The sequence below is a fragment of the Oreochromis niloticus genome, linkage group LG5, assembly GCF_001858045.2.
Source record: "Oreochromis niloticus isolate F11D_XX linkage group LG5, O_niloticus_UMD_NMBU, whole genome shotgun sequence".
Taxonomy (NCBI): domain Eukaryota; kingdom Metazoa; phylum Chordata; class Actinopteri; order Cichliformes; family Cichlidae; genus Oreochromis; species Oreochromis niloticus.
The window spans coordinates 33,208,030-33,220,080 of record NC_031970.2 but is presented as its reverse complement, the minus strand read 5'-3'; the positions used below and the strand labels follow the sequence as shown (position 1 = coordinate 33,220,080).

The 12,051-nt window shown below is 39.3% G+C and overlaps 1 protein-coding gene across 4 annotated transcripts in view; it reads right to left on the bottom strand.

The window, feature by feature from the left end:
* The window catches only part of cntn6 (contactin 6), a 136,799-nt gene that overhangs the window by 34,277 nt on the left and 90,471 nt on the right, over positions 1 to 12,051 (bottom strand). For 3 of the 4 annotated variants that reach the window (XM_025907485.1, XM_013270023.3, XM_025907486.1), the window contains 6 exons: positions 9,411 to 9,614; positions 9,102 to 9,204; positions 8,776 to 8,960; positions 6,307 to 6,449; positions 6,086 to 6,215; positions 5,604 to 5,757 (listed from right to left, as the gene is read on the bottom strand). In XM_025907485.1, the coding sequence (XP_025763270.1) occupies positions 5,604 to 5,757; positions 6,086 to 6,215; positions 6,307 to 6,449; positions 8,776 to 8,960; positions 9,102 to 9,204; positions 9,411 to 9,614 (919 nt within the window). The remainder of the gene's footprint in view (positions 1 to 5,603; positions 5,758 to 6,085; positions 6,216 to 6,306; positions 6,450 to 8,775; positions 8,961 to 9,101; positions 9,205 to 9,410; positions 9,615 to 12,051) is intronic. The other variant, XM_025907487.1, reaches the window with a different exon arrangement.

Below are 12,051 nucleotides of genomic sequence, written 5' to 3'. Positions count from 1 at the left end.
CATTAATATACACCTTTGCTTATATTACTTTACATTACGCCCTGGAATTTTATTTTGCCACCTCGGTTGATAACAGAGAAGTCGGAAATCACAGAAACACACGCATAAATGAGGCAGATAATGCTCTCCTGTTGTGACCTTTGGATTCAGTAAATCAAACAGAAATGCTGTGAGCAGCCAGCTCAAAAAAATCAAACAATTTCATATTGGCTTCCAAGAATAAATATGTATTCGCTCGGGCCAAGCTGAGACCCAGGGAGCATGTCTGACACAGGGTGCTTTGCGCTGATTTATTGACAAAAATATCAAACACTGAGTGATGGAGGCACACTGAGAACATGACCCGAGGAGCAATGAGCTGCAAAAACAAATAGAAACGTAAAGAACTATCTACTTTGTAGACAAACTGCGTTCCGAGCTGTGAATTTCTATTCTTGTTCAAATGTGCTGCCTGGGTAATTTTTCTCCCTTTCCTCAAGACCGGCCCATGGAAAATATGATAAATAATCAATCCCACTGGTCGCATGTTGAGGCAGGTCTGCAGAGCTAAGGAAAGCCTATGGAAATGTGGTTGTACATACTGAGTGGAGCGAAAGCAGGGAGGAAAGAAAGAGGAAGCACGTGATAATCGGCGTGAAAATGAAATCTAAAAAATATAGTCACTCTGCAAAATAAACAGCACTTTGGTCAGATTTACTTTTTAGCATCTAAAATGTTCTTCTTGATGGAAACAGACAATTTGATACTCAAACCAGTGTACTTTGACTTTCAAGTATCTCGCACTTTGCTTTTGATGTGGTATAATATGAAGGAAATGTATTAACAATCCATTGCTGGTTTCTTGGAATACAAATTTTCCAAAGAGAATGGACAGCTCTTCTAAGCTATACTCTTTTTGTGCCTTCAGGGCTGCAACAGCTTGGCACTGAAGAACTGCTGTTATGCCCTTGACAGGAGTTACTTGTAAGTATTGGCTTGTGGTTTGTACCTTACAGAGACCAGTCTATAACCTGAGGTGACAACTTTTGTACCTTAAACAGTACAAAAACGGATCATTAAAAAAAGGTGCAAAGCTGGTTCCAAGGGCACCCATTCATTTCTTTTCTATATTATTATTATTTGTAGTAGTGTTAGCAGTAGTAATATTATAGGAGCGGACAAAGACCTGAGGAGAATTTGAACCCAGGACTTTCCAAAGGCAACACAAGACAGATACATACACAACGTATTGAATGCTTTTCCTGTTATATTAATAAGAAAATAGTAAAATGAGAAAAATAAAAGAGTAGACTTAATATCTTTTTTTATATTTCACTGAATACTGCGTGAAAAGCTAGATCAGACTGAGGAAATGCGCTACACTGTAAAAAAAAAAAAATCCTAAAAAAACAGTAATATTCCGGCAGCTGGGGCGCCAAAATACTACCATAAAATAACAGAAAATAACTTTCTCATAAAAATACAGTTATTTTCAGTAATGACAATACAGTTTGTTGCCCTAATTTTACATGGGATTCTGCCTTTTTCAACTGCTTTTAAACATTAAATTAGGAACATTTTAATGTGATTAAACAATGAAATTACCTATAAACAAGGTCAATGAATGCAGCAATATGAATAATAATACTGAAATGTACAGAAATATACAGTTAACAGTTGGTTTAAACAATAATGGATTGCATTTATATAGCGCTTTTCGAGACCCTCAAAGCGTTTTACAATTCCGCTATTCATTCACTCTCACATTCACACACTGGTGGAGGCAGCTACAGTAGTAGCCACAGCTGCCCTGGGCCAGACTGACAGAAGCGAGGCTGCCATATCGCACCATCGGCCCCTCTGGCCATCACCAGTAGGCGGTAGATGAAGTGTCTTGCCCAAGGACACAACGACCGAGACTGTCTGAGCTGGGGCTCGAACCGGCAACCTTCTGATTACAAGACGAACTGCCAACTCTTGAGCCACGATCGCCCTAAATAACATTATTTGATGTAAAAAAAGTTTATAAGAATCATTTTATATATTTTTCCATAGTATTACATTTCAATTTAACAGTTCAATCTTTCAAATAACAAACAAATATTTGTGAAATTATGATACATTTGTGAATGTATTTTAACAATCTAAATATGCATATGTACAGACAAATATATTTAAAAAACAAGAAAATTATGTTTTATTACATTTACAGTGATTTTATGTTATTTTACATTTGAAATGTAAAATCACAGTCTATTTATGTAAATTTAATGATATTCTAGAAAAACAGTACAAAACTATAAAATACACAGTACAATACTTTTATATTACAATTTTTTTTTTACGGTGTACTGTTTTCATGGAGAATTCATTGTCTAAATGAATTCCCTTCAAACCTGTAAGGTCCATCGTAGGCAATTTCGTTCTGTAAACAAACTAGCTGAAGTATAGTGTGCCATGAATGCTACTGGACCTATTAAAGGCAAGAAATTTACCATTTTCACAGTTTTCCAATGAAGCCAAATGTAAGAAACTACATTTTCCTCAGTCAATTCAATCGATTACTGAATTTCACTGTTATTAAACTGAGAGAAACCAAGTGAGACTTCTACTGCCACAAAAATCAGTTCAACAATAAACACATGCATTGGGTTAAGACTATGAAAGACCTCAACAAAGAGCATTTCAAGTTGTTTTTTAATGGTTAAAGCCATCTTAAAGTTGATCCCGAGAAGTTTTAAATTTCCGGTGGTGAGTTGTGAAGTTGTTGATGTAAGGTTATTTAGTATTAAAAAGCATGAGCCCACTAACTAAGGAAGAATATTTTGAAGCATGTATAAATGGGAATCCTACAGTCTTGTGCCTGTAGGTGGGGTCTTTGGGGTTAGCTTACAACCCACCGATTAAAATTTCCGCAGATGAAGAGACCGCTTTTCTTGATGCTGTGTGCATGAGTGACGTTAGCAATAACAAGGACAATAATAAAAAGGGAAATGACCTTTTGAGAAAGCCCTCCACCTGTGAAGCTTTCACTTGTAGCACATATGTCATTTCTAGTGAAAACGCAGGTAGAGCAGTCAGAATTCTCTGCAAATTCTAAAAGTCCTTGATTTAAAAGGGGAGAGGGAAAAAGTAGGCCCTAGTTTTAAGCCAGGGACCATGTTTTTTTTTTTCCCTTGGGGAAAAAGAACAAACTCATGCTGTATGAATCACAGACACGTCTCACACTTTTGAAATACAACAAGTGTCCTTGTACCTCTCACCATGCTGATTAAAATTCAACATCTTTACTTTTACATGACCAAAACTGTAAACTACAGGGTGAATAAAAAGTCTTATTACACTATGAGTGCTACTGCTGTAAAACCTTTTCAGCAACAGAAGGCAAATTATGCTGCATCCCTTTTAATCATAGCTGGTCTTTCAGAGAAGGTGCCACACTTTGTAAAACTGTGACAGCTAGCATTTTAATAGCAGATGCAGCCTGGACCATGAAAACACCAGCCATAATTTACATTATAAGGGATCGTGGTGAAGCCCCTCATTGTATCAGCTGTTATGAAGAAAACTGTTTTAGCTCCATTCCACCCGCATATAAGCCAAATGTCTTCTGATTGGCTGTGTTTCACAAACAGGTTTGAACCACAGGTGGATGGGTGCTCTGTGCTCACAGACGGAGCCGTGTGCCCTACATGACCTTTTCAGGAATATTCCTAATACGTATGATTGACATTACAGAGAGTAACAAGCAGAGCTTGGGGGCAGAGCACTCATTGGTCCGTTGGAATTACACATACGATAATCTCATTATTTAATATTTTAGGCCTGTTTTAATATGAGCATCTTTCATTGTAAAAGTATAAAGATGACAGAAAGTAAGGAAAAGCATAACAGGTCTCCTTTAATAACACCTGTAATACTAAATAAACATAGAACAAAATCCAATGTATATCGACCTGTAAGACGATCTAAACAAACTAAACAAGCATGAAAACTACTCAGTACTGCTAGAATGACAATGAGATCAAATCAGGGTTCAAAACTCAAACCAACAATAATCAAAAAGTACAAATGTGAGAATAACAGTAAAACCTAAAAAGGCACCCAAACTCAAATATATTTACAAAGAACTGCAAAAATGACCACAACACATAGGACCATGATACTAGGAGCTGGCTACTGAGATTTATTATATATTCATTTATTTATATTTATAAAGGATAAATGTTAAATCATACCATTTCTCCATACATTATTCTATTTGGTTAAACTGCCAACTTACTTCAATTTTCAAATATCATCTTTCTTTTTTATAAAGAAATTCTAGGTAACAGCACTATAAACATTTTCCCTTTAATAAAGAGGCCGACTAACAGTTGGTAATGCAGCCTCATTGTGACATCAATACAAGTAAGCCTCTGTTCCTTTGATGGCCAATTTTAATGCGTTATTACCAAATTTATGACCTCAGGGCTCCAAGTTTAGAATACAATTAAAAATTCAACTTACTGTCAAACCTTTTGTTATTTCAAAGCCTCACGTGATGTTAAGGTGTTGTAAGCCACTGAAGCTGTGGTGGCTTTAGGAGGCAAGGCACTAACACAAAATTGAAGCCATTAAGTTAATTATACAGCGTGAGACCGACAAGCCTTTGGATGGTGTTTTACAGAAAAGACATGCTTTCAATTTCAAGTCGGATGATGTATGGGCATGCTGAACAATGGCCCAAAGACGGATACACCCGGTGTGCCAATGCTGCTTTTTATTCCCATCAAAAAAAAGAAGGATCCAAAATACTCCAATATTATGTGATTAAGATAACATCATATTGTCAACAGTGGGAGCTGCACTTAGGCGCAGCTCAAAAGTGTGTAAGGAAAGTGATTTTCAGTGATTGTTGATAACTGTTAAACTGCTGTGAAGTTTCCTGGGAAATAATTGGTCTTCCCTTATTGTAGCCTGTCTACCAGTTATCTAGCCATCACTACATGACCTTTCATGTCCCTTTCTTTTACACCCAGCGTTTAATGAAAGCAGACCTCATACTGCGCTTGAACTCTTGCTTGGTTCATCCTGTGTGGATTAGCTTCTGCTGAGGCTGGGTGCAACAGCAAACGGGTTCTTTCAGCTCACAGGTGTCGCCTCAGACCTTCAATCATGACACGGCGTGGCCTGTCATGTCGCCTGAGGTGGCGTTTCATTGAAAGATGGAGTCAGATTGTTTTTCTCTTTGGCTTTCTCACGGAAAAAGTCCCAACAGGATCTCTGTTCTACTTTTTTCCCCCGGCTTTGAAGAGCTGTAAAACTGCGGCGACACCGGACGCTTTGAAGTTTCAAACAGCTAAATCATACAGTGCTCTCCTTCCTGTGCATTGCAAAACTGATAAGGCTCGGTGTCATGGCCTCCTTGGTACAGGCAGCAAACGGCAGCAGCGTCAGCAGAAAACCAACATCCATATCCGAGGGAATAAGGTGTCTATCTAAAAAAAACACATTCTTTGACCAACGAGGAAGTTTTATGCAACACTGATTCCAAAGTCCCCTTGAGCCAAGGCATAAATAACAATCGGTACTGGAAATTAATGCCTTCAGTGGGTTGTGCAGCGGTGCTTATAATACCCTACCTCTCACTGTCCTTCAGGTGCATCCCCCCCTCTCTCCACCAGGAGATTGTGGCCCTGGGAGAAGCGTGGGGGCGACACTCTAACACCACCTCACCCCCCCTCTGGATCACCGTGGACTTCTTCACAGGGCGCCGGGTGAAGTCAGGCGGCGAGGCTGAGGAAGAGACCCATGTTGATGCCGTTTGTCTCGCTTTGTCAAGGTGCAACAGCTGTGCATCAGCCAAAATGTCAAGTGCATCACCAGCAATTACGGAAATTATATTTCACCACCAGACTGGCTCATTGTAGGAAATAATTATGGAAATGAATGTGCAAGGCCGCGGCTCAGTGAGGCGCTAGTTTAGCTGGTTTCTACTTATTTATTCACTTTCAAATAGGGAGCATTTTAATTCCAGTGACAGCACGATGTACAGACAGCATACTTTTGCCTTGCCTCTTGTTCAGTCCATTGTAAATGAAACAGGGCAAACACAACTGCTTACCTACAACCTTGAGCTCAGCACTGGCATACACAGATCCATGCTCATTCTCTGCCACACACTGATACATCCCAGAGTCTGACAGACTAATCTTGGGTATGGTCAGTCTGCCAGCTTCCAAATGGATCCTCTCCTGAACAATAAAAAAAATTGAAAGAAAATGTCAATTATCCTTTTTAATGATTTTGAAACTTGCAGTACTCGTACTCACTCATACATCTTACCTCTGCTTTTAGTGACTGACCATTCTTCAACCATCTGTACGTAGGCCTAGGTTTGCCAATGGCTTTACATTCCCACTGCAGGTTAGCATCGATGGCCATATGGGCATCTTTCAGTGTCTGGACCCACTGCAGATGTTCAGCACCTACAGAAAGACAAATGGTTATGAATATATCCTATGAATTCAAAAATTAATTGCATATATTCGTAAAAGTGTCGCTCTACAAAAATCAATCCTGATGTGACAAATATGGTAATTTCCCAGTGAAACTCAGGAATTAAGAATAAGAAAGAAAGAGATTATTTTAGATGAAGAACTACTGCCAAACAAGGTTTTTGGGAAGACAAAATCCAGTTTGATTACTCATTCTAAGTCATTCATGTGATTGTAGTGAAGGAGAAGGCATACTAGACCAGAGTCCACACTTCTGATCTCTCCTAGGCAGGAATTAGTGACTTGACTTCATTAGTGACTTGACATGTTGCTGCTGGCAACAGATAAGGAGTGGCAAGTAAAAGAAAAGGTAGTATTACCTAAGCTGTCTTTGGGTGATTGTAGACTTGACATGCTGCCACAGGTTTGGCCCATTTGCAGAGGTTTTACTGTGCCTACTGACAGCTCTGCCATTACAGCATAATCGGTGAAAGATGACACCTCTGTACGAAGAGAGCAGCTCTCTCTGTCAGATAGGACCTAATCTTTCTTATGTTATATAGTGTATGGCACTGATTCTCTTTGCCAACCAACAGTAAAGAGTTTCAAGTTATGTACAACATGGCCAATCAGTGGAATCATTAATGTAATCCATCTGAAAAACCCAGAAAGAGATCAACTTCAAAAAGCACCCAAAGAGATTCGTAATGACTGTACGAATGATTGTATACATTAGATTGTATAATCCAATTAGATATATAAGATGAGCTACATAGGGGTAGGAATTAATAAGAATTTGCTTCCTTTGTAGGCCGACTGGAAAATGGTCAACATTATTTTCCATGTGAATACGATGGCTTTCTTTGACTTCATGTTCATTTGTTTTGTTATTTGCATTAACCCTTGTTTCCCATAAGTCCAAAATAATGATTTTATTGATTGATTGATATAAATATAAAACAATACTATTCTAACCTATACCAGAATAGGTATAGCTACAGCAAGTGTGTGTTTTTATAATATACTTGTAGATTGGATAATTATGAACTGATCACTGCTTAGTTTAATTTGATTTGTGTCTTTTCACTTTCACTCTCAGTCTGGTTACGATTTAGCACTAACACTACTTAGTAAGGGTTAGGCACTAAATTGCACTTTGGTTTTCAGAAAAGACTGTGGTTTAGTTTACGATATCTGTACTTACTATATTAACCCTCTTTAGCAGCATGTTTAAATATAATTCATTTACATGTGTAATGGGATGGAAACCTCTCTGTGCTGTTGCTATAACCTTGTGTATGTCTGAGACAGGTAATACCAGTATTTGGCATCATAGGAGTGAACCAGCTGTTCATGCAGGGCTTGTCTGAGCTTCCATCTCAAGAGAGTCATAGTTTCAGCTTCAGATGTGCAGTATTTAGTTACTTTTAACTTTAAAAAGCTTTAAGCTCTTGCTCACTACTACTTTTAAGTACTGGTTAAAAACTTCCTTCTTTACACTTAACTTTAAGCTCTAGTTCGTTCTACTTTGATTTTTTTTAAATGTAAAAAAAACCTCTATTGAATTTGTTCTTTTTATGTTTTAATGTGACAGTGTTTCAATGCCATCTCCATCTCCTTTTGAATTCATACTGTGAAGCACCTTGAATTGCATTTATGTGAAATGTGCTGCATAAACAAACCTGCCCAGCATTACTGCTGCTTTGTGTCAACAGCCATTCACGGCTTAATCTTTAGCACCACTGATGTCAAAACCAGACACCTCAGAATCCACGCTGCATTTACACAAGGTCTACATAAAACAAAGGATCCTGAATCTAGTTCAGACACTGATATCCATCTTTCCTACTTTCTTATCTGCACGTATGGCAGACAGGAGCAGGTGAGACACTGACTCCTCTCTCTGCTTTTAGAAGTCGACTGTGAATATTTGCAGATGGCAGGGATTTCCTGTGATCTACAAATGACCCCTCTAAATATTTGAGTTTGACAGTCAGATACAGAGATGGTAAATTTGTCCTGAGATACTGGGAAAATCATATTTTCTAATTTGAAAATATTTATTACGCTGCAGGCAATTCACACTCCTTTCACTGCAATGATCCTAAAAAGCAGGTACAATAGGGACACATCACTCCAAATTATCATGCTTATTATCCTTCTATTAGAACAAACATTAGAAAAAATAATGCTTGAATAAAGGGCTGTTTTCCAGTAATTATAGCTCTGACTAAAGGTCTAAATATAACTGAAAGAGAAAAAAAAGGTTATTAGTAGACTCTGATAAGCAAGAAGCAAAATGTTCTTCCTTCCTTACTGTGGAATATAAGTTGCCCTCTGGCAACATTTCGTCCTCTGCTGTTTTCGGCTACACACTCGTACATGCCAGCATCCTCTGGGCGAAAATATGGAATTTCCAGAACCCCGCTGGAGTGGTTGATTTTAATCTTGCCAGGGAGTGGGTTTCCATCAGCTCTTCTCCATGAGATGGAAGGCACAGGGCTGCGGAGGTCAAACACAAAGAGGTCATGCAGGCCACATTCTCCTGCTCCACCACGACCGGAAAGACTGCTGCTGCCATGTTTGATAGTAATTGAGGACGCTGATATTCCAGTGGACTGTGTTGTTGTTTGTGCCACTTACTTTCCTAAGGCAAAGCATTCCAGTTTCACTGACGATCCTTTGGAGACATGAAGGGTGTCAGGAAACTGAACCTCGATCTTTGGCTCGTATTCGCCCATCACTACTGCACAAGGCAAAAGCAAATCATATCATTTAAAAAGCAAAAGAAAGGCAAGAGCTGTGGTGTAGGTGACAAGTAGTTTGGAGATTTTCAGATGGTGAAAAAAAAGATCACTTTGGCATAAAAGCAAAACCACTATTGCACTCAAGACAAGTGATTTATCTCATAGACTGATAACCACAAGGTAGACTGGTGATGGTGATGCTCACCGTCCCTCCGTACCACCACTGGGGTTGGAGAGCTGAACACTGTTGAGTTGGTCATCATGTTTCTCACTGCGCATGTATAGTTCCCTGCATCCGATGCTTCAACTTTGGCTATGTACAAGTTTCCCGTCTTCTGAGAAATGAAACGACGAGCATCCTGCTGTAGGAAGTTGCGCTGTCCATTGAAAACCCATGAATATTTGATCTCTGGAATAATGGGAACAGGACATGAAATGCAGATAGTGAGGCACAAAAGAATAAACTTTCCAGTCACATTTCCAAAATTCCCAGAACAGCACGACCATTAATACATAACACATACATAGATAATTTAAGGACAAAAGGCCCACCCACACATTACACTTGCAGTATGGGAGCTGCTCGGCCATGGACACCCATGCTCTAAAGCTCCCAGCACACAGTTGTGGTGCTGATATTAATGCCACAGGAGATTTGGAGTTCTGCACTTATTGAGTCAGCATGGGATTGGCCACTTTTAAGCACTATAATAATTAATTATTAAACGGTGTGGACCAATACGTTCACTCTATGTAGTTTATCAGGAAATGAGAAATACATTTTATTTCTCTGTTGAACAAATACAAAATGACTTCAAAGGACATGAGAGTTCAGTGTTTTTAGTTAAGCCAAGTTAAGATCAGCTGACCTTTTACTAGGATGTTGACGCACAAACTTATGGTTGCGCATTTTTATAGTATACGTGGTGCATTCAACTTCAAACACAACAAGTCATCAAGAATGTTCTTTTTGAGACATTTTTGACTTGTAATTGAATAAATAATTGAGCCATTTTCTTCCTTTATTATCATAAATTTGGGCACTGTCGTTTATTTTGAGTCGCTCCCCCAAACAACAAATTTGCAGCTGCCTGAAATACTCCAGCGCCCACCTGACTATTTTTCTGCTTTTTAACTGAAAGTTTACATTTGTGTGTTATTTTTTAAAGCTTTGTGCCTTCAGTAGGCTTGAAGCGACATGGGACTGGGTGCTGCGGAAAGGTTAGGTAACATGGGAAGCACTGAGAGATGGGCTAAGGTTGCGCTGACACATACAGCAAAAAAAAATAGCCTCTCTGTTTTGACTCGGATCATTGAGTTGCTCAGCGAGGCTGTCATCACAGGGGACTCCAGCAGAAGAATGCAGGTTTGATAAAAGTTGAACCCAGCACTGGGACTTTTTTTTTGGCAATATTGGTCAACCTTCTAGCTATCAAAAATGTACAGAGTTGGTTAGAGTTCTGTGTTATGTGTTATAAAAACACTGGAGGATCATATTTTATTATCTTGGAGCATTTTTTGATTTGAACGCAGAGTTTTGGGTTATTTTGGTTGGCTTCGTTGTTCCTGCCTTATCTGTTGAGCATGTGGAATATGGCAACAACACTTATGGTTATTAGCCTCTAACTTTATTAAAAATTATTCTACACTTGTGAAACAAATAAAAAAAAACACAGAAAGGACTGATAAACAGGCCAATGTATGAGTGCAAAGCGCAAAGAAAAAGCAAAAGAGAGCTAAGAAGAGTGAGAAGTGTCTGCAGGGAATGCTGAATGAACTTTGCTATTAGTGCAGCCCGCCCGTATCAGACACATGACATTCTGCAGTCAGCCCTTTTGACTGGGCAGATGGTAAAAAAAAAAAGAAAAAAGAAAAGTCCCACTTGCTTTCCTTGAGGGAAAGCTGTGAATTAAAATCATTACAAGGAAAGTCAGGGCAGTAACTGACAGACCTTTCATGATTAGGGACTATCAGAGAGTGGGTCTGTTGAAGAGCTGCAGTCTCACAGCAACAGAGGACTTGCAGGCACATAATCTCATGTCCTCTGACAGAGTTTAACTCACAGAGCAGCTCCTTTTAGGCCACTTACCTATTGATTGCTCTGAAAAGCTTCAAATGTCTCCTTTTTAATAAGGTGCATCAGTGTATTCCTCAAGTGGTGCATCAACAAGTATTAAAGAAGCTTTAACATTATCTAAAGGTGGAGGGGAAAAAACATTGCTTCCCAATATTTTTGTTCCATTTTAAAAACACCTCCAGCTACTGTGGTGTTATCACATCGTACAAATCCCATCAAATGTTTCACTATGCTTCATTTAAGAGGAAAAATAAAGATATGGAGGTTTTTTGTTGTTGTTTTTTTTAAATGGGAAGGGAGGGAAAGCTGGAGGGCAAATTGCTAAAGTGTGGATTCCCACGTGGCAGCAGGATTCAGTTGGAAACAGAGAGCGGAGAAAGGCTGGTATGCTGGCGTGAAATTGTGCTGGTGGGCATCGAATGGCTGCAGGAGTGTGGACCACTTTGAGGGTCTGCTAATCAGTAGCACACAGACACATGAGCCGACTCACAGCTGTGCCGCGGGATAAACGCTCCCGCGGCCGCACCAGCCACCGGCAGCCTTTATTACCCAACAGATAACCTGCCCACATCCAGGAAAAAAAGAAAAAAAAATGACAGTCGGGGAAGTGGAGCACTGGAGACTTTATAGATGACAGCATGGTCACAGATCATATGGGCAAGAAAAGTGAGCTCAAGGTTAAGAAGTATGAGGCTATGAACTATAGATGAAGGCATGGGTCTGGGCAGGTAGAGCTGCAGCTGATCATAAAAAGTTCCCTGTCTGACAG